At 41.7% G+C, this 23,149-nt stretch overlaps 1 protein-coding gene across 5 annotated transcripts in view; it reads left to right on the plus strand.

Moving 5' to 3' along the window:
- The window catches only part of LOC134738826 (zinc finger protein 709-like), a 43,154-nt gene that overhangs the window by 6,115 nt on the left and 13,890 nt on the right, over positions 1 to 23,149 (plus strand). For 2 of the 5 annotated variants that reach the window (XM_063657901.1, XM_063657903.1), the window contains exons 2-4: positions 6,602 to 6,728; positions 6,902 to 6,962; positions 7,523 to 9,665. The exons of 1 other annotated variant lie outside the window; for it this stretch is intronic. In XM_063657901.1, coding sequence (XP_063513971.1) covers positions 7,881 to 8,510 — 630 coding nt within the window. In that variant the 5' untranslated portion in view covers positions 6,602 to 6,728; positions 6,902 to 6,962; positions 7,523 to 7,880 and the 3' untranslated portion in view covers positions 8,511 to 9,665. Of the gene's footprint in view, positions 1 to 6,601; positions 6,729 to 6,901; positions 6,963 to 7,522; positions 9,666 to 23,149 lie in introns of those variants that run through there. 2 more of the 5 variants (XR_010124942.1, XM_063657902.1) reach the window with 2 other exon arrangements.

The raw sequence follows: 23,149 nt of genomic DNA on the forward strand, positions 1-23,149 counted from the left end.
GGTATACAGTTGCTAAGACAAATGAATTCCTGATTCCATTGGTAAGAGGAAAACACAGTTGAATTCTTGTTTTAATTGATGTGAGGAAAACTACTAAAGTTTATATAATCTTTGAAACTCCTGCTATATTTAAGGAATTAGGCCCAAATCCATAATGCATTTTATTTTATTTATTGAGACACAGTCTCACTCTGTCACCCAGGCTGGAGTGTAGTGGCACAATCTTGGCTCACTGCAACCTCCCAGGTTCAAGTGACTCTCCTGCCTCAGCCTCACCAGTAGCTGGGATTACAGCCGTGTGCCACCACACCCAGCTAATTTTGGTATTTTTAGTAAAGACAGGGTTTCACCATGTTGGCCAGGCTGGTCTCAAACTCCTGACCTCAAATGATCTTCCCACCGTGGCCTCCCAAGGTGCTGGGATTACATGCGTGAACCACCACACCTGGCCCGGAATCCCTATTTAATGTCTGCTAACAACCTAAGACTTACCTTTCCCTTTTTTCCCTTGTGACCCACACCTGGACAAGCTGATGAGTCTAAGGGCTCTCTTCTCTGTCATAGGCAAGAGATTTAAACCACATAACCACCCGCCCATACAGGGGATCTTGTGTGCAACTCTACCCCGACCAGGCCAGGCTTCTTTCTTTGCTCTCTCAGGCCATTTCAGTTATGCTTGATGGGTCTGCCCTGCTCTCCCCAAGATCTCAACAATGTGAGCAATAAACCTTTTAATACCCCGTCTGTGAGTGCCAGACCATCATCAGTTTTGTCAGAACTACGTCTCTGAAGGTGACCACAATGATTGGTGCCGTGAGCATGTTGTCCAGACACTGATCGCCACTTGTGGGTCCTTCGTCTCTTTATTTTTAATATTATTTTTTGAGATGGAGTCTTGCTCTGTCGCCCAGGCTGGAGTGCAGTGGTGCGATCTCGGCTCACTGCAACCTCTGCCTCCCAGGTTCAAGCGATTCTCCTGCCTCAGCTTCCTGAGTAGCTGGGACTACAGGCATGTGCCACCACGCCAGCTAATTTTTTGTATTTTTAGTAGAGACGGGGTTTCACTATGTTAGCCAAGATGGTCTCAATTTCCTGACCTCGTGATCTGTCTGCCTTGGCCTCCCAAAGTGCTGGGATTACAGGCATGAGCCACCACACCTGGCCTTTATTTTTTAAAGTATTATTGTTATTATTATTTTTTGAGACAGAGTCTTGCTCTGTCACCCAGGCTGGAGTGCAGTGGTGTAATCTCAGCTCACTGCAACCTCTGCCTCCCAGGTTCAAGCAATTCTCCTGCCTCAGCCTCCTGAGTAGCTGGGATTACAGGTGTGCATCACCACACCCGAGTTATTTTTGTAGATTTTCTCTTGCTCTGACTTGCTAACCCACTGTCCTGCCTGATGGCCAACATGTCCGGCGAGCTGCTACTGGCTAGAAAGCTGGTGCTTTGAGTGTGCTCCTCTGGGTTGCATGTTGAGCCCTACCAAGTATGGGTTCTATATTCAACTGACTGAATCTGCCTTTTTAAAAATAATTCTTTGGCATTTAAGAGTAGGAATATGCTATTGGAACCCTCCTTCAATTGATGCTGGATCTATCTGTGTGTTTAGAGTGAAGCTGTGCCTGATGCTGGGTTGGCCCGGTGTGCAGGGTGCGGCGGGAGGGTGGACTGTATACACCCTGTACAAGAGGTGCTCCTGAAACAGTAGTCATTTAAAGAGGAGAGAGAGAGAAAAGGAGGAGAGGCAGCCATCAGGTGGCACACTGAGTCCATACCCCAAAAGGCAAAGGGCTCACCAGGACCTTAAGGACCTCTGCTGATGCTGCTTCTGCTTCAGGTGCCTTTATCACAACAAATATCCTGACCCTGGGGCATAGACGGGACAATATCCATGATTCCCCAGTGGCATAACAAAGGGGTTAGTTTAAACCTGACATAGGCTAGAGATTCTTAAACCCTACGAAGGAACCATTGCCATGGAGGAGGCCCCTAACTCTGATGACACTGAACTGAGCCTCTCTGGAGGAAAAAAAATTGTAACTGTCCCATTAGAGAAAATACCCATTTTCCTTGAAGTATATCCACTGACCAAAAAGAAAGAAAGAAAAAAAAACATGGAAGGAAGGGAGGGAGGGATCTCTTGACCTCTTAAACTCAGCCTGGGAACCTAGTGTGACCCCATGTCTCTCTCTTTTTTTTTTTTAAACAATGCTAGTAATAAGAGGGTTTAAACTTCTGTGGTTTACTGATTTACTCTATTAAAGTAACTGTTTTATCATACATATTTTTTATGTTTGTGGTGGGATGCTAAATATTAGGATGGGCATTGCTTTATTTTTTATTATTTTATTATTATTATTTTTTTTTTTTTTGAGACGGAGTTTCGCTTGTTGCCCAGACTGGAGTGCAATAGCACCATCTCGGCTCACTGTAATCTCTGCCTCCTGGGTTCAAGCGATTCTCCTGCCTCATCCTCCCAAGTAGCTGAGATTATAGGTGTGTGCCACTACGCCTAGCTAATTTTTTTGTATTATTAGTAGAGACAGGGTTTCACCATGTTGGCCAGGCTAGTCTCGAACTCCTGACCTCAGGTGATTCACCCGCCTCCTCTCAAAGTGCTGGGATTATGGGTGTGAGCCACTGCACCTGGCCGATTTTTTTTTTTTTTTTTTTTTTTTGAGACAGAGTCTTGCTCTATCTAGCTGGAGTGCAGTGGCACCATCTTAGCTCACTGCAGCCTCTGCCTCCAGGATTCAAGCGATTCTCCTGCCTCAGCCTCCCGAGTAGCTGGGATTACAGGCGCAGGCCACCATCCCTGGCTAATTTTTGTATTTTTAATAGAGATGGGGTTTCACCATGTTGGCCAGGCTGGTCTCGAACTCCCGACCTCAAGTGATCTGCCCAGCTTGGCTTCCCAGAGTGCTGAGATTACAGGCGTGAGCCACTGCCCAGCCTGGGCATTGAGATATGTCATATGCATAGGGCTCATATATGAGGTAAACAGTTTTTTCACAGAAGATGCATAAGTTGATCATACCAAAATCGTGAGTATGATACCTGAATTCATAAGAATAAAATTGTTAATAGAAGCATTTTCATAACAAAATTGTGTATATTTCCTTTTGTTGTTGTTTTGTTTTGAGATGGAGTCTCGCTGTGTTGCCCAGGCTGGAGTACAGTGGTGCAATCTCAGCTCACTGCAACCTCGGAGCCTCCTGGGTTCAAGCGATTCTCCTGCCTCAGCCTCTCGGGTAGCTGGAACTACAAGTGCATGCCACTACGCCCGGCTAATTTTTATATTTTTAGTAGCGATGAGGTTTCTCCATTTTGGCCAGGCTGGTCTTGAACTCCTGGCCTCAAGTGATCTGCCCACCTTGGCCTCCCAAAGTGCTGGGATTACAGGTGAGAGCCACCATGCCTGACCATGTGTATATTTCTAGCGTGAAGACAGGTAATGTCCTAGGACAATAGTAGTAGTTAGGGCATTTATTATAATAGTGTATTCTGCTATGAAAAATAGGGATAGTAGACATTGAAGGCCAAGACTAGTTCTGATTTGTTCTGTGTTAAGTCAAATGGGGCTCATTTAGTTCCTGCTGGCATTGAAGTGGACCCTACTATGGCCGGGGCTCATGTTGGTAGGATTAATTATCCAAATTCTTGTGTGATGATAAGAGTTGATAAAGTGACCCGCTTATCAAGAAAACTGTTAGGAGAATAATGGCTAGGTCAGCTTCTATGGGATTGTCTGGGCTACTGCTCGGATTGTGCCAATTAGTGCATATTTTGAATTAGATGCTCATCCTGATCATAAAATAGGGCAGATGCGGGAGGCAGAGGTTGCAATGAGCCAAGGTCATGCCACCGCACTCCAGCGTGGGCGACACAGCGAGACTCTGTCTCCAAAAAAAAAAGGGGGGGTGGTAGCTGGCTAAACTTGATGTGGCTAGAATAAATAATACTCCTATATTTATATTAAGAAATGGGGTATTAAGAAGTGGGCTTTAGGGAGAGGGATTCATATGCAAGGGTTAGGACGAGGTAGGTATGATGGTATAAAGGAGGATGAATGGCATTAGTGATTGTGGTGGTTCTTTTCTTTCGTTTCTTTCTCCTTTTCTTTCTTTTTCTCTTCTCTCTCTCTCTTTTCTCCCTTTCATTTCTCTTTCATTTTGAGATGGAGTCTTGCTCTGTCTCCCAAGCTGGAGTGCAATGACGCGATCTCGGCTCACTGCAACCTCCGCCTCCCAGGTTCAAGTGATTCTCCTGCCTCAGCTTCCTGAGTAGCTGGGACTACAGGCGTGCACCCCCTCGCCTGGCTAATTTTGTATTTTTAGTAGAGACGGGGTTTTTCCATGTTGGTCAGGCTAGTCTCGATCTCCTGACCTTGTGATCTGCCCACCTCAGCCTCCCAAAGTGCTGGGATTACAGGTATGAGCCACTGTGCCTGGCTATAAGAATTTACAAAACAAAAATGTTATGTCTGCTTGGCCTTGGGGCCTGTACAAGATAGATTCTGAATTAATTTTGACATCTGCTCTAATGCATTAGTTGATAACCCTTTATGGGATTAATCAATACTAGGACTCAAACTATAGTTATACCTGGGTATCCCACTAAATTTAAGCAAGATGCCCCTGATAATCTTATAAGTTACTAAATATAAAGTGGAGCACAACTTAGATATTCCTCACTTTAACCAACAGAATAGTTTTTTTCATGCCTAAATTCTCAATTCCTCATTGTCATAGCACCTATTGCCCTAAAATATTCCATAGTGAGAGAAGGTCTGAACCAATGAGTCATGAATTTAAATGGTCTTTTAAATTAAACTTTTTTTTTTTTTTTTTTTTTGAGACGGAGTCTTGCTCTGTTGCCCAGGCTGGAGTGCAGTGGCGCAATCTCGGCTCACTGCAACTTCCGCCTCCCAGGTCCAGGCAATTCTCCTACCTCAGCCTCCTGAGTAGCTGGGATTACAGGCACCTGCCACCATGCCCAGCTAATTTTTGTATTTTTAATAGAGACAAGGTTTCACCATGTTGGTCAGGCTGGTCTCAAACCCCTGACTCGTGATCCACCCGCCTCGGCCTCCCAAAGTGCTGGGATTACAGGCATGAGCCACCGCGCCCGGCCTAAACTTCTTTATTTATTTTTATACTTTGTAGAGACAGAATCTCACTATGTTGCCCAGACTAGTCTTTTTGTTTGTTTGTTTGTTTGTTTGTTTGTGAGAGTGTCTCACTCTGTTGCCCAGGCTGGAGTGCAGTGAAGCAATCATGGCTCACTGCAGCCTTGACCTCTTGGGCTCAAACAATCCTCCCGTCTCAGCCTCCCAAGTAGCTGGGACTACAAGCATGCACCACCATGCCCAACTCACTTTTATATATTTTGTAGAGACAGAGTTTTGCCATGTTGCCCAGGCTGACAAGTGGGCATTTCTTTTTTTCTTCTTCTTCTTTTTTTTTTTTTTTTTAATAACTTTTATTTTAGGTTTGGGGGTACATGTGAAGGTTTGTTACATTGGTGAATTTGTGTCATGGGGGTTTGTTGTACAGATTACTTCATCACCCAGATACTAAGCCCAGTATCCAATAGTTATGTTTTCTGCTCCTCTCCCTCCTCCCACCCTCCACTGTCAGGTAGACCCCATTGTGTGTCATTTCCTTCTTTGTGTTCATCAGTTCTCATCATTTAGCTCCCTCTTATAAGTGAGAATATGCAGTATTTGCTTTTCTGTTCCTGCATTAGTTTGCTAAGGATAATAGCCTCCAGCTCCATTCATGTTCCTGCAAAAGACGATCTCGTTCTTTTTTATAGCTGCATAGTATTCCGTGGTGTATGTGTACCACATTTTCTTTGTCCAGTCTGTCATTGATGGGCATTTAGGTTGATTCCATGTCTTTGCTATTGTGAATAGTGCAAGCTGGCATTTCTAAAGGTAAGCAGTCTTAGGAGTGTTATATGAACTTCTGTCTGCACACTAGGTAGTAGGACTTTGTGATGACAAGGTCTGCAGGTGCATTGCAGGAGAGGACTTGGGTGCTTCCAGTTTTTCATTGTGTGTTTTTTTTTTTTTGCTTTTGTTTTTGTTTTTTTGTTTGTTTTGTGACAGGGTCTTACTGTATTGCCCAGGCTGGTCTCAAACTCCTGGCTCTAGTGATTCTCTGCCTCAGCCTCCTGAGTAGTCACTGTGTTTTTATTCATTAAAATCTTGTCTAGATTCAACTGTTTGCTTCATAGACTGTTAAGTGATATGGTAGGTAATATGAGAAGAGAGAAAAGAGTTTTTCTCACAAGGAGCTGAAGCATCTTATTGCTTCTTTAGTGTACCATTTCTGTCATTTCACCAAGGTGCCTTCTACCCTGTCATTAGCAGTAAGATGTGAAGTCATCACAGTAAAAAGTAGAAATAATTTCCGTGTCTCCATGATGCTGGTGAATTTATGAGTGGCTGTGGGCAGAGAATGTGTTCTGATGACATAGTAATGAAATAAATATTTTGGGATCACAGAGTCATGTGATTATCTTACAAATTGATTATAGATCCCCAGCCCTGTCAGTCTCACCCATTTTCCTCTACACATATGTGGGATGTTTTAGGACTCAGTGGCCTTTGAGGATGTGGCAGTGAACTTCACCCAGGAGGAGTGGGCTTTGCTGGATCCTTGGCAGAAAAAACTCTACAGAGATGTGATGCTGGAAACCTATAGGAACCTGGCCTCAGTAGGTAATGACGACAACATTCCTTCACTTAGAGAACAAGTTGCCCATCAACGATATTTCAAGACCTGGCATGTGGAAAGGGAACCAAGCATGGTGACAGCTAATTAGATCTAGAATCTAATAGTTTTTCTATAATTAATAATGATTTCCGATGATTTTTCTGGGTCTGCATTATAGGGAAAAAATGTGAAGAGCATAACATTGAAGATCAGTCCAAAAACCAAGAGAGAAGTCTGAGGTGAGTGGCACTAATAAGAGTTCCATGAGAGAGACTTAGTATGTCATGAAGTTTTAAAAACAAGCAAAGAAAACAAATAAGCCCACCTTCAAATGTGGCTTATTCTTAGAAAATTTTTACCCAAAGTGTTTACTTAAATATGACATAGATATTCAGTGTTTGAAAAGTAGTTCATTTGATAGCAATATTAAGAAACTCCATTTACGAATATTACTATTTTGATATTACCTGTGGTTGAGCCCTCTTCCAGAACATTCAGTCTATTCATCTTCAAACAATTCCGGCAGGACTGAAGTTTTAATTTCTAAAAATGGTAAAAAATGTAATTCCTTTACCTATTAATAAATATAAAATCTTTACTAAAGAAATCATTATCATTTCTTACAAAAGTCATGTATTGTAGACAGACTGTGTGAAAGTAGATGGATTAGCTAATCAAAGTGAAGAAAACTGCAGCCAGATCTAAATTTTAATCTGAGTTTGAAAACTCCTCCTGGAGTAAATCCATGTGAATGCAGTGTGTGTGGAAAAGTCTTCATTTGTCGTTCATCCCTTAATAGGCACATCACATCTCACACTGGACACAAACCATGTGTGTCAAGATTACAGAGAAAAGCCATATAGATGTAAGGAGTGTGGGAATATTTCCAGTCATTTCAAAAACATGAAAGAAATCACAGTGAAGAGAAACCCTATAAATGTAAACAATGTGGGAAACCCTTCAGTTATCGTCAATCTGTTCTTAGACATGAAAGGACTCACACTGGAGAAAAGCCCTATGAATGTAAAAAATGTGGAAAAACCTTCAGTAGTTTTACAGGTTTCCAAATACATGAAAGAACTCACACTGGAGAGAAACCCTATGAATGTAAGGAATGTAGAAAAGCCTTTATTTACCTTGCAAGCTTTCAAAGACACATGATAGTGCACACTGGAGATGGACCTTATAAATGCAAGGAATGTGGAAAAGCATTCAATTGTCCTAGTTCATTTCAAGTACATGAACGAATTCACACTAGAGAAAAACCATACGAATGTAAACAATGTGGTAAAGCCTTCAGTTGGCTGGGTTCCTTTCGACTACATGAAAGAATTCACACTGGAGAGAAACCCTATGAATGTAAGGAATGTGAGAAAGCCTTCATTTATCAAACTACGTTAAAAGGACACATGAGTATTCACACTGGAGAGAAACCTTATAAATGTGAACAATGTGAGAAAGCCTTCCTTTCTCTTGCAAGCTTTCAAATGCACATGATAATGCATACTGGAGATGCACCTTATAAATGTAACGAATGTGGGAAAGCATTCAATTGTCTTAATTCATTTCAAATCCATGAAAGAACTCACGCTGGAGAGAAACCCTATGAATGTAAACAGTGTGGTAAAGCCTTTATTTGTTCTAGTTCCTTTCGAATGCATGAAAGGACTCACACTGGAGAGAAACCCTATGAATGTAAACAATGTGGTAAAGTCTTCAGTTGTTCCAGTTCCTTTAGAATACATGAAAGAAGTCATAGTGGAGAGAAACCCTACGTATGTAAATGATGTGGTAAAGACTTCATTTGGCACAATTCCTTTCGAATGCATGAAAGAACCCACACTGGAGAGAAACCCTGCGTATGCAAGCAGTGTGGCAAAGCTTTCATTTATTGTACAACTTTTCAAGGACACATGAGAATGCACACTGGAGAGAAGCCCTGTATGTGTAAAGAATGTGGAAAGGCCTTCAGTCATCCCAGTTCATTTAGAAGCCATGAAAAAATACACCCTGGCAGAAAACTTCTTGAAAGTAAGTGGGAGTTGTCAACTTGCCCACCTCCTTACAAAAACATGCAATAAGAATGTGCTAGATAGAAAGCTTACAAATGTGAGGAATACAGGACATTTTTCAATTTTAACAAATACTTTCAAAGTCACGTGAAAATTCTCACTAGAAAGAAATCCAGTAAAGGCAAGTTGAGGCATACCTGTTTGTTATTCAGGAATTCACTATAAGGTTATATTAGGGGAGGGGGTGCCATGTTTAAATTCAATGGTATCTTAAGGTAAAACTGTAATTTAAGCCCCAGTATTGATTAAGGACATGGAAATTTGCCAACTGATGCATTTCAATGGATGTTGAAGTTAATTCAGAGCCTGTTTTGTAGAGGTGTGAAACCCAATCAGCACCCATTTTTTTTTTGCTGTTATTTTAATAAACTTTGGATTTCTAATTTGATCAAATTATGGACCTTTGTCTCAATTTTTTTCTTTTTTCTTTTGGTGATTGCAGGGTGAGGGAGAGGGGTGTTCTGTGTACCCTACTTATATTTATATCCTTCATTCTCTAGAGAGCCTCAAATCAGTGTCATCATGGTTATGGGGCCTCCCTCATGGCAGTGGTTGCTTTAGAGGGTTTCAGGACTGTGGGCTTAAGTCTGATTTAAATTAAGGGTGTCTCTCTAAAGTCTCTATTCTATTCCTTTACTCTGTTTTTTTTGTTTTTTTTTTTTCTCTTTTGAGACGGAGTCTCACACTGTCATCCATGCTGGAGCGCAGTGGCACGATCTTGGCTCACTGCAACCTCCGCCTCCCAGGTTCAAGCGCTTCTCCTTGCCTCAGCCTGAGATTACAGGTGCCCGCCACCACGCCTGGCTAATTTTTTTGCAGTTTTAGTAGAGATGGGGTTTCACTATGTTGGCCAGGCTGGTCTTGAACTCCTGACCTAATGATCCGCCCACCTTGGCCTCCCAAAGTGATGGGATTACAGGCATGAGCCACTGCACCCGGCCTCCATTGCTCTATATGTCTGCCTTTATGTCATGTCCACACCACACTATTTTGATTACTGAAATTTAGAGTAAGTTTTGAAACTAGGAAGAGTGAGGCTTCCAGCTTTGTTGTTCTCTTTTTCTTTTCTTTTTTTTTCTTTTTTTTTTTGAGACAGAGTTTTGTTCTTGTTACACAGGCTGGAGTGCAGTGGTGTGATCTCAGGTCACTGCAACCTCCACCTCCCAGGTTCAATCTATTCTCCTGCCTTAGCCTCCTGAGTAGCTGGGATTACAGGCATGTGCCACCACACCCAGCTAATTTTGTGTGTGTGCAATGGCTCGATCTGGGCTCACCGCAACCTCCACCTCCCTGGTTCAAGCGATTCTCCTGCCTCAGCCTCCCAAGTAGCTGGGATTACAAGCATGGGCCACCATGCCCAGCTTATTTTTTTGTATTTTTAGTAGAGACGGGGTTTCTCCTTGTTGGTAAGGCTGGTCTCGAACTCCCGACCTCAGGTGATCTGCCTGCCTCAGCCTCCCAAAGTGCTGGGATTATAGGCATGAGCCTCTGCGCCCAGCCAAAACTTAGAGTAAGTTTTGAAACTAGGAAGAGTGAGTCTTCCAGCTTTGTTGTTGTTTTTCTTTCTTTTTTTTTTTGTTGTTGTTGAGAAGGAGTTTTGCTCTTGTTGCACAGGCTGGACTGCAGTGGTGTGATCTCGGGTCACTGCAACCTCTGCCTCCCAGGTTCAGTCAATTCTCCTGCCTCAGTCTCCTGAGTAGCTGGGATAACAGTCATGTGCCACCACACCCAGCTAATTTTTTGTGTTTTTAGTAGAGACGGGGTTTCATCATGTTGGCCAGGCTGGTCTTGAACTCCTGACCTCAGGTGATCCACGCACCTTGGCCTCCCAAAGTCCAGGGATTACAGGTGTGAGCCACCATATCCAGCCTGTTGTTCTTTTTCAAGATTGTTTTGGCTATTTGGGGTCCTTTGAGAGTCTCTGTGAATTTTAGGATGAGTGTTTCTGTTTCCAGAAAAAATGTCATGAGCATTTTGATAATGATTGCTTTGAATTTGTAGAGCATTTGCAGTAATATATTGAAACCTTAACAAAATTAAGTCTTTTAAACTATGAACACAGAATGTCTTTCCATTTATTTATAGCTTTAATTTCTTTCAGTAACGTTTTATAGTTTTCAGTATACAAGTCTTTTGCTTTTTTGGTTAATTTTTTGTCATGGCGTTTTGCTGTGTTGTCCAGGTTGGTCTCAAACTCCTGAGCTCAAGCTGTTCTCCCATCTTAGGATCTTCAGTAGCTGGGACTACATGTCTGTCACCATAGCTAGCTGTTTTTTTGTTTGTTTTTGATTTTTTTGAGACAGGGTCTCATTCTGTCACCAGGTGGTAGTGCAGTGGTACAATCATGGTTCACTGCAGTCTCAACCTTCTGGGCTTAAGTGGTCCTCCCATCTCAGCCTCCCAGTAGCTGGGAGTACAGGCGCAGGCCAGCATGTCCAGCCAATTTTTTTTTTTTTTTTTTTTTTTTTTTTTGTAGTGTGAGGTCTCACTTTGTTGCTCAGGCTTGTCTTGAACTTCTGGGCTCAAGTGATCCTCCCATCTTGGCCTTCCAAAGTGCTGATTTTGCAGGTGTAAGCCACTGTGCTTGGCCTATTTTATTCTTTTTGATGTTATTACTAATGTAATTGTTTTCTTGATTTCCTTTTCAGATTATTCACTGTTAGTATATTGAAATGTAATTTTAGGCTGGGTGCGGTAGCTCACACCTGTAATCCCAGCACTTTGGGAGGCCGAGGAGGGTGGATCATGAGGTCAGGGGTTTGAGACCAGCCTGACCAACATGGTGAAACCCCGTCTCTACTAAAAAATACAAAAATTATCCGGGCCTGGTGGTGGGTGGCTATAATCCCAGCTACTCAGGAGGCTGAGGCAGGAGAATTGCTTGAACCTGGGAGGTGGAGGTTGCAGTGAGCCAAGATCGCACCATTGCACTCCAGCCTGGGCGACAGAGCAAGACTCTGTCTCAAAAAAAAAAAAAAAGAAAAAAAGAAATGTAATTTTAAATGTTAATTTTGTACCCTGCAACTTTGCTGAATTCATTTATGAGTTCAGTTTTTTTGTACATATATGTGTATGTAATCTTTAGGATTTTCTACACATAGGATTATGTCATCTGCCAACATAATTTTATTTCTTCCTTGCCCATTTGGATGCCTTTTCTTTTTCTTTTCTTTTTTTTTTTTTTTCTGAGACGGAGTCTCACTGAGCCACCCAGGCTGGAGTGCAGTGGCGCAATCTTGGCTCACTGCAACCACTGTCTCCCGGGTTCAAGCAATTCTCCGGTCTCAGCCTCCCGAGAATACAGGCATCCAAATATTCGAAATACAGGCATCCGCCATCATGCCCGGGTGATTTTTGTATTTTAGTAGAGACGGGTTTTCATCATGTTGGACAGGCTGATCTTGAACTCCTGGCCTCAGGTGATCTACCCACCTTGGCCTCCTAAAGTGCTAGGATTACAGGTGTGAGCCACTGCGCCCAGCTGGATGCCTTTTCTTTTTCTTACCTAATTACTCTGACTAGCTCTTCCAGTACTATGTTGAATGGAAGTGGTGAAAGCAGTTATCCTCTTGTTTCTGATCTTAGGGGAAAAGATCACCATTTTTGTATTTCACCATTAAGTATGATAGTCTTGTAGATTCTTCATATATGGCCTATTATATTGACCTAGTTTCCTCCCATTCCTAGTTTGTTGTTTGTCATCAACGGGTCTTGAATTTTGTCAGATGCCTTTTCTGTATCAATTGAGATTACTGTGATTTTTCCATCATTTGGCTAATGTGGTATATTATATTGACTGATTTTCATAGGATGCACTGTTTGCATTCTGGAGATAAATCTCACTTGATCATGGTTTAGAAGTTTTTAAAAAATACAGATGGAGTCTTGCTCTGTTGCCCAGGCTGGAGTGCAGTGGCATGATCATAACTCACTGTAGTCCCCAGACTCCTGGGCTCAAGCAATCCTCCCACCTCAGCTTCCCAAGTAGCTGGGACTACAGGTGCATGCCACCACACCTGGCTAATTTTTGTATATTTTGTAGACACAGGGTCTTGCTATGTTGCTTTTCGTATGCCTGTTTGCCATTTGTATGTCTTCCTTTGAGAAATGTCTATTCAAATATTTTGCCCATTTTTTGACCAGATTATTAGATTTTCTTCCTGTAGAGTTGTTTGAGGTCTGTATATATTCTGGTTATTAACCCGTTGTCAGAGAGGTAGTTTGCAAATAAATATTTTCTCCCATTCGGTGGGTTGTACGTTCACTTTATTGATTGTATCTTTTGTTGTGCAGAAGCTTTTGTAACTTGATGTGATACCATTTGTCCATTTTTGCTTTGGTTGCCTGTGCTTGTGGGGTATGCCCAGTAAATCTTTGCCTAGACCAATGTCCTGGAGATTTTGCCCAGTGTTTTCTTGTAGTAGTTTTATAGTTTGAGGTCTTATATCTAAATCTTTAATCCATTTCGATTTTTGTATATGGTGAGAGATAGGGATCTAGCTTCATTCTTCTGTACACGGATATCCAGTTTTCCCAGCACCATTTGTTGAAAAGACTGCCTTTCCCCAGTGTATGTTCTTGGCACCTTTGTAAAAAATGAGTTCACTGTGGGTGTATGGATTTATTTTTGGGTTGTCTTCTGTTCCATTGGTCTGTGTGTCTCCTTTCATGCCAGTACCATGCTGTTGTTACTATAGCTCTGTAGTGTAATTTGAAATCAGGTAATGTGATTCTTCCAGTTTTGTTCTTTTGGTTTAGGATAGTTTTGGCTATTCTGTGTCTTTTATGGTGCCATATAAATTTTGGTGTTTTTTTTTCTATTTCTGTGAAGAATGTCCTTGGTATTTTGAGAGGAATTGCATTGAATCTGTAGATTGCTTTAGGTAGTATGGACATTTTAACCCTATTGATTCTTGTAATCCATGAACATGGAATATCTTCCCATTTTTTGGTGTCCTCTTCAATTTCTTTCCTCAGTGTTTTATAGTTTTCATTATAGAGATCTTTCACTTCTTTGGTTAAGTTGGTTTCTCGGTAAAATTTAATTGTACGTGTGGCTGTTGTAAATGGGATTAATTTCTTATTTCTTTTTCACATTGTTCACTGTTGACATAGAAATGCTACTAGCTTTGTATGTTGATTTTGTATCTTGCAACTTTACTGAATTTGTTTATTCGTTTTCTTGTGAATTCTTTAGGTTTTTCCAAATATAATATCATATAATCAGCAAACAGAGATAATTTGACTTCTTCCTTTCCAATTTGGATGCCCTTTGTATTTTCCTCTTGTCCGATTGCTCTAGCTGGGACTTCTGGTACCATGTTCAATGACAGTGTGACAGTGGGCATCCTTTTGTGTTCCAGATCTTCGAGAAAACGCTTTCAGTTTTCCCCCATTCAGTATGATACTAGCTATGGGTCTGTCATATATGGTTTTGAGTATGTTGAGGTATGTTCCTTCTATACCCACTTTTTTGGGGGTTTTTATTATGAAAGGATGTTGAATTTTATCAAATGCTTTTTCAGGATCGGTTGAAATGATCATATGGTTTTCATCCATCATTCTGGTCATGCAGTGTATCACATTGGTTCATCTGCATAGGTTGATCCTTGCATCCCAGAGATAAATCCCACTTGATCATAATGAATGCTCTTTCTGATGTGTTGTTGAATTTGGTTGGTATTTTGTTGAGGATTTTTACATCAATATTCATCAGTGATATTGGCCTATAGTTTTGGTTTTTTTGATGTGCCTTTGGTTTTGGTATCAAGGTAATAGTGGCCTTGTGGATTGAATTTGGAAGTATTCCCTACTTCTCTGTTTTTTGGAATAGTTTGAGTAGGATTGGTATTAGTTCTTTAAAAGTTTGGTAGAATTCAGCAGTGAAGCCATTGGGTTCTGAGTTTTTCTTTACTGGGAGACTTTTTATTATGGCTTCAATCTTGTTACTTGTTATTGGTCTGTTCAGGTTTTGGATTTCTTCCTGATTCAATCTCAGTAGGTTGTATGTATCTAGGAATTTTTTACATTTTTTCTATTTTTTCCAATTTATTGGCATATAGTTACTCATAGTAGCCACTAATGCTCTGAATTTTTCCAGTCTCATTTGTCTTCTTTTTCATTTCTAATTTATCTGGATCCTCTTTTTTTCTTATTTAGTCTGGCTAAACGTTTGTCAGTTTTGTTTAACTTTAAAAATTGATGTTTTGGCCGGGCGCAGTAGCTCATGCATGCAATCCCAGCACTTTAGGAGGCCAAGGTGGGCAGATCACAAGGTCAGGAGTTCAAGACTAGCCTGGCTAACATGGTGAAACCCTGGCTCTACTGAAAATACAAAAATTAGCTGGGTGTGGTGGTGCATTCCTGTAATCCCAGCTACTAGGGAGACTGAAGCAGGAGAATTGCTTGAACTGGGACCTGGGAGGCGGAGATTGCAGTGAGCTGAGATTGCACCACTGCATTCCAGCCTGGGCTACAGAGCGAGAGTCCATCTCAAAAAAAAAAAAAAAAAATTTGGTTTTTTGTATTTTCATGTACTTCTGCTCTAATCTTTATTATTTCTTTTCTTCTACCAATTTTGGGTTTGGTTTGCTTTTGTTTTCTAGAGCTCCGCCTCCCGGGTTCATGCCATTCTCCTGCCTCAGCCTCCCGAGTAGCTGGGACTACAGGTGCCTGCCACCACGTCTGGCTAATTTTTTGTATTTTTGGTAGGGACAGGGTTTCACTGTGTTAGCCAGGATGGTCTCAATCTCCTGACCTCATGATCCACCCACCTCGGCCTCCCAAAGTGCTGGGGTTACAGGCGTGAGCCACCGCACCTGGCCTCTTCCTCTTTTTTGATGTAGGCATGTAGTAGCTATAAACTTCCCTCTGAGTACTGCTTTTGCTGTATCCCATAGGTTTTGGTATGTTGTGTTGCCATTATCATTTGTTTCAAGAAGTTGTTCCATTTTCTTAATTTCTTCATTGACCCACTGGTCATTCAGGAGCATATTGTTTAATTTCCATGTATCTGTATAGTTTCCAAAATTCCTCATTATTTATTTCTAGTTTTATTCCATTGTGGTCAGAGAAGATGCTTGATATTATTTCAGTATTTTTTTAAATTTTTAAATTTTTATTTATTTATCTATTTTTAGATGGAATCTCGCTCTGTCGCCAGGCTGGAGTGTAGTGGCGCAATCTCGGCTCACTGCAAACTTTGCCTCCCGGGTTCAAGTGACTCTCCTGCCTCAACCTCCTGAGTAGCTGGGACTACAGGTGCATGCCACCACGCCTAGCTAATTTTTGTATTTTTAGTAAAGACAGGGTTGCACCATGTTGGCCAGGATGGTCTCAATCTCTTGACCTCGTGATCTGCCCACCTCGGCCTCCCAAAGTGCTGGGATTACAGGTGTGAACCACTGTGCCTGGCCTTTTTGAATGTTTTAAAACTCATTTCGTGACCTATATATGGCCTATCCTTGAGAATGATCCATGTGCTCAGGAAAAGAATGTATATTTTGCAGCTTTTGGATGAAATGTTCTGTAAATATCTATTAGATCCATTTTATCTATAGTGCAGATTAAGTCTGATGTTTCTTCATTGATTTTCTGTCTGGAAGATCTAAGTCTGAAAGCAGGGTGTTTGAAGTATCCAGCTCTTATTGTATCAGGGCCTCTCTGTTTAGCTCTAATAATATTTCCTTTTTATATCTGTGTGCTCCAGTGTTGGGTACATATATATTTACAACTGTTATATCCTCTTGCTGAACTGACCCCTTTATTCTTATATAGTGACCTTCTTTGTTTCTTCTTACAGTTTTTGTCTTGAAATCTATTTTGTCTGATATAAGTATAGCAACTACTGCTCTTTTTTGGTTTCCATTAGCATGGAATATCTTTTTCCATCCCTTTATTTTCAGTCTGTGTGTGTCTTTATAGTTGAAGTGTATTTCTTGTAGGCAGCAGATCAATGGGTTTTGGTTTTTCATCCATTCAGCCAGTTTGTGTCTTTGGATTGCAGAGTTTAGTCCATTTATATTATTATTATTGATAAATAAGGACTTACTCCTGCCATTTTGTTATTTGTTTTCTGGTTGTTTAGTAGTCTTCTCTTCCTCTTTTCCTTTCTTCCTGTCTTCCTCTAGTGAAGGTGATTTTCTCTGGTGATAAGATTCAGTGTCTTTTTATTTTTTTGTGTATCCATTATTTTTTTCAGTTTAAGGTTACCATGAAGCTTGTAAATACTATCTTTTAACCCATTGTTTTGAACTGATAACACCATTTGCATAAACAAGCAAAAAGAAAATAAAAACTCTACAACTTGGTTCACCCCCTTTTTAACTTTTAGTTGTTTCTATTTATATCTAATTGTACTATGTCTTGAAAAATTATGTTTATTATTTTTGAGTTGTTCACTGTTTAAGTCTTTCTCCTTTGGATAGGAGTAGTTTATGGGCTGGGTACGGTGGCTCATGCCTGTAATCCTGGCACTTTGGGAGGCCGAGGTGGGTGGATCATGAGGTCAGGAGATCGATACCATCCTGGCCATCATGGTGAAACCCCATCTCAACTAAACATACAAAAATTTTCTGGGCATGGTGGTGTGTGCCTGTAATCCCAGCTACTTGGGAGGCTGAGGCAGGAGAATCACTTAAACCAGGGAGTCGGAGGTTGCAGTGAGCTGAGATCGTGCCACTGCACTCCAACCTGGCAACAGAGTGAGACTCTGTCTAAAAAAAAAAAAAAAAAGTAGTTTAAATAGCACAGTTACAAGGTTACAATATTCTGTATTTTCCTGTTTACTATTACTAGTGAGTTTTGAACCTTCAGGCGATTATTTATTGCTCATTAATGTCCTTTTCTTTCTGATTGAAGTGCTTCCTTTAGTATTTCTTGTAGGACTGGTCTGGTATTGATGAAATGCCTCAGCTTTTATCTGGGAAAGTATTTCTTCTTCATGCTTGAAGGATATTTTCACCAGATGTACTATTCTAGGGTAAAAGTTTTTTCCTTCAGCACTTTAAATATGTATTGCCACTCTCTTGTGGCCTGTAAGGTTTCCACTGAAAAGTCTGCTGCCAGATGTATTGGCGCTCCATTGTATGTTATTTGTTTCTTTTCTCTTGTTACGTTTTAGGATCCTTTCTTTATCCTTGAACTTCGGGAGTTTGATTATGAAATGCCTTGAGGTAGTCTTCTTTGGGTTAAATCTGCTTGGTGGTCTATAACTTTCTTGTACTTGGATACTGATATATATCTCTAGTTTGGGAAGTTCTCTGATATCACTTTGAATAAACTTTCTACAACCGTTTTTCTACTTCCTCTTTAATTAACTCTTAGATTTGCCCTTTTGAGGCTATCTTCTAGATCCTGTAGATGTGCTTGTTTCTTACTCGTTTTTCTTTTGTCTCCTGACTGTATATTTCCAAATAGGCTGTCTTCAAGCTAATTCTTTCTTGTTTGATCAATTCTGCTATTAAAGGAGTCTGATACATTCTTTAGTAAGCCAGTTGCATTTTTCAGCTCCAGAAATTCTGCTCGATTTTTAATTATTTCAATCTCTATGTTAAATTTATCTAATAGAATTCTGAATTCCTTTTCTGTGTTCCCTTGAATTTCTTTAAGTTTCCTCAACACAGCTATTTTGAATTCTGTCGAAAGGTCACATATCTGTTTCTCCAGGATTGGTCCCCTGGTGCCTTATTTAGTTCATTTGGTGAGGTTATGTTTTCCTGGATGGTGTTAATGTTAGTAGATGTTCTTTGGTGTCTGGGCATTGAAGGATTAGGTATTTATTTTAGTCTTCATTGTCTGGGCTTATTTGTAGCTGTCCTTCTTAGGGAAGGCTTTCTAGATATCTAAGTTATATCTGCTTTAGGGGGCACCCCAAACCCAGTATGCTGTGGTTGTTGCATACTCATAGAGGTGCTGCCTTGATGGTCTTGGACAAAATCTGGGAGAATTCTCTGGATTACCAGGCAGAGACTCTTGTTCTCTTTCCTTATGATCTCTCAAACATAGTTTCTTTCTTTCTCTTTTCTAAGCCACCCAAGGCTGAGGGTGGAATGACACCAGCATCCCTGTGGCCACCACCACTGTGACTGCACTGGGTCAGACCTGAAGCCAGCGCTGCGTCTTGCCCAAGGCCTGCTGTATCCACTCCCTGGCTACTGCCTGTGTTTACTCAAGGCCCCTGGGGTCTACAATCAGCAGATGGCAAAACCAGCCAGGCTTGTGTCCTTCCTTTCAGGGTGGTGAGGTCCCCCAAGCCCCAGGTGAGTCCAGAAGTGCTGTCCAGTAGTCAGGGATTAGAGTGAAAAAAACCTTAGAAGTCTACCTTGTGTCCTGTTGTATTGCGGCTTGGCTGAGCTGGCACTCAAACTACGCAAGTCCTTCCCTCGAAAGGCAGAGGAACCTCACCCCATAGCCACCGCCCCAAGCCACAAGGAGTTCTGTCAGAGTACTGCTACTGCTCATGTTCTCTTAGGGCCAAAGGTCTCTTAAGTCAGCTTGTCATGAATGCTGCCTCTTCAAGGCAGTGGGCTCCCCTCTAGCCCAGGACAGGTCCAGAAATGCTATCGAAGAGTCAAGTTCTAGAATCAGGGCCCCAAGAGCCTGCTTGGTGCTCTGCCCCTCTGTGGCCATGCTGGTGCCTAAGGTGCAAGACAAGGTCCCCTTACTTTTCCCTCTGGTTTTCTCAAGCAGAAGGAGTTTTCCTCTGTAGCCACCACAGCTGGTTATGTGCTGAGTCTCACCTGAAGCCAGCAAGTCTCAGAGGCTCACCAAAGGCCCTTGATGTAGTGCCGGGGTATTGTTGCTGGTTATTCAGGGTCCAAGGGCTCTTCAGTTAACAGGTGATGAATGCTGGCAGGACTGGGTGCTTCCCTTCAAGGCAGTAGGTTCCCTTCTGGCCCAAGGTGTGTCTAGAAATGTCCGGGAGCTAGGCCCTGGAACAGGGGCCTCCTGATTCTGACCAGTGCCCTGTCCTACTGTGGGTGAGCTGGTATCCGAGATGTAAGACACAGTGCCCCCCAATACTGTCTCCTCCCTCAAGTAGAAAGGGCCTCTTTTTTAGCTGAGCGCTGTGCAGCCTGGGGTTAAAGGAGGGGTGATCCCATATGTCACCACCCGTCCCTGCCCCCCATCAGTTCACTGTCTTTGGGCCTAATTCAGGACTAAGACTCACCTAAGAGTTGCAGTCCTTATGGGCTAGACTGCCTTTCAACTTTACTTGGAGAGAGAGAGTGCTGCAGCCCTCAGCAATGAGGTTTGCAGGTGCTTAAGTTCAGACCACTGGGATCAGCAATTCCTCCCTGGCTAAGGCTGGTTAAATGCCCCCTCCATGGGCAGGTATCAGCTGAATTTCGTCTGGTTTTCCTTTCTGCTCTAACAGGACAGCACTGAGTTCAGTGCCTCGCAATTGCTGTGTTCTCCCTCCTACAGCACCTAGAGTTGCTCTCTGCATGATGCTGCTGTTGCTGGGGGTGGGAGGGGGGTGCTGTTGGTGATTCAGAACTGTTTTTTAAATTGCTTCATTGCCTCTTTCAGCGATATGAAGTTAAAACCAGGTACTGTAAGTGCTTACCTGATTTTTGGTTCTCATGAAGGTGTTTTTTCTGTGTGATAGTTGTTAATTTGGTGTCCTTGCAGGGGGATGATCGGGGCGCTTTCTATTCCACCATCTTGCTCTGCTCCCTCTCTATAGTTTAAAATATTTGAGGTACGTTAGGGAAGTTCTCATCTTGTTTTTCAGAAAGCAAAACTGTTTTTGTTCATTATTCCTATAACATTTGGTGAATATGTATCACTACACACCTCAGAATGGCTAAATTCCAATATATAACACCAAACGCTTCCAAAGATGCAAAGGAACATTCATTTCTGTGGTAATTCAAATGGCAGAGGTTGCAGTGAGCCGGGATTGCGCCACTGCACTCCAGCCTGGGTAACAGAGCAAGACGCTGTCTTAAAAAAAAAAAAAATCACAAAGTGATCCCATTTCACATAAACTACAAACTAGATAGGCAAAAATACATTATTCCACATGACTGGCAACACTGGAATTATCTAAGTATACATGCAAGAGCGGTGGGAGGGTCAATTCATATACTCCATTAGGACTTGGTGGCAATCTATCTTAAAGTTGCTCCGAATCTACAACCCAGCAAGTTTTCTCTAATGTATAGAGAATTTACTGTGCACAGGCACAGGTGGACTTCAAGTATGATTAGAGCAGCATTTTCTATAAGAACAAAACACAAAATTGAAGTAACATGAATCCTATAGATACTGGAATGGATGAGCAAATTGGGTAGCCCAAGCCTCAGACACCAACCAGCATGTGTGAAACAACGGGCAAAAACCAAGGAGACGCCCATCCATGATTTCCTTCCACAGAAAGTGCTAAAGAGGCAAACTTAAGCAAAACACTTTTTGGTGATAAAATAATGGTATAGCCATAAAGAATATCCACAAAATTAAGGGCAGTGGTCACCTCTGGGGACAAGAGGGAAACAAAGTCAAGGTGGAGCAGCACTGGGAGCTGTGACATGCCCAGGGTCTGTTCATTCCGAGTGCCCAGTCTACGGAAGTTTACAGTTATGATTAAACATAAAACATTCTATGCATTCTATAAGAAGTATGCTATATTTCACTACAAAAATCTAATTCAGCTGGGCGTGGTGGCTCACGCCTGTAATCCCAGCACTGGGAGGCCAAGGCAGGAGGATCATTTGAAGCCAGGAGTTCAAGACCAGTCTGGGCAATATAGTGAGACCTCCACCTCTACCAAAAAAATAATTAAGTTGAAAAATAACTTTCAAATAATTATTTTGCCATGTTTTCTAACTGCCTTCCCAGTTCTCATTTCACTGCCTTAGTTCAGTACAGATTTCTAAGTCTTTTAGATCGTACCTATCGCTATTCACCTTGATTTCAGCAAGAAATGACTAGCAAAAGAACGGGAACATATTCAGTGTTTAATAGAGAACTGGCTATATAAACTTCCATCTTTTAAAAAAATACATTTATTAAAACATTTTTTTGGGGGAGACAGGGTCTCACTCTGTTGCCCATGCTAGAAGTATAGTGGCACATAGTTCACTGCAGCCTTGAAGTCCTGGGTTCAAGTGATCCTCCCACCTCAGCCCCCCAAGTCGCTGGGACTACAGGCATGTGAGCCATCACAACTGGCTCAACTTCTATCATCTTGTGAACCTTTATAAAAATTAGGGAAGGCATCAGTGGATATGAAAAAAGCTGCAGGATTTATTTTCAAATGAACAAAAAAGCAAAGTGTGTAAACCATGTTGCCTTTTATAGTGAGGAAAGAAAAATATGTAATTTAAATTACTTTTTATGTAAATGCTGAACAGACAAGAAAGTAATAAAGTTATTATCTTTGGGAACCTGCGGCCACTAGACACGAATGCTAGAGGACATGCTAAGAGTGAGCCTTCAGGTAGGCTGCTTTTAAATCTCAGGCTGGGTTTTGGGTGGGTGGGTGGGTGTGTGTGTGTGTACACACAGGGTTTTTTTTTTTTTTTTTTTTTTTTTTGTAGAGACAAGGTCTTGCCATGTTTCCCAGGTTGGTCTTGAACTGACCTCAAGTGATCCTTTGGCCTCACCCTCCCAAAGAGATATGAGTCACTGTGCCCAGCCTCAGGCTAAATTTTTGAATCTTAACATTGACTATAAACAATGATTAAGAAAATTTGCATTAACTATATTTTAATAGTTCATAAATCAAATGACTAATTTTTAACAGGAAACCAGTTCTTTGTGTTAAGTCCTCTAAAGAAGTTTTATGAAGTGAGCAGTATGTTTTTGTAAACCCTAAAAAGTTGTTATGCACATAAAGATGGGAGCAATGGATGCTGGGGACTGCTGGAAGGGGGAGGGATGGTGGACAGTGAGGGCTGAGGGAATGCCTGTTGGGTGCTGTGCTCACTGCCAGGATGACAGGCTCACCCATAGCCCAAATCTCAGTGTCACAGTGTGCCCATGTGACAGACCTGCACATGTACCCCCTGAATCTAAAAGCTGAAATTATTAAGAAGGTAAATAAATTGAAATGTATATTTTTTGTGATATGATTCCTGTTGTTCGTGAGATGTGGGTTTGTGTATTCCATCCCAGGAATCTTTAAAAAATAAACGTTAACAAAAAATTTTTTTATCACTTAAGCTCAGTAGTTCGAGACCAGCCAGGGCAACATAGCAAAACCCCATCTCTATAAAAAATTTTAAAATTAGCCAGGCGTGGTGGCATGTGCCTGTAGTCCCAGCTACTTGGGAGGCTGAGGTGGGAGGATTGCTTAGAGCCTGGGAGGCAGAGGTTGCATTGAGCTGAGATGATGCCACTGCACTCCA

This window comes from Pongo pygmaeus, chromosome 20 (assembly GCF_028885625.2).
Source record: "Pongo pygmaeus isolate AG05252 chromosome 20, NHGRI_mPonPyg2-v2.0_pri, whole genome shotgun sequence".
Taxonomy (NCBI): Eukaryota; Metazoa; Chordata; class Mammalia; order Primates; family Hominidae; genus Pongo; species Pongo pygmaeus.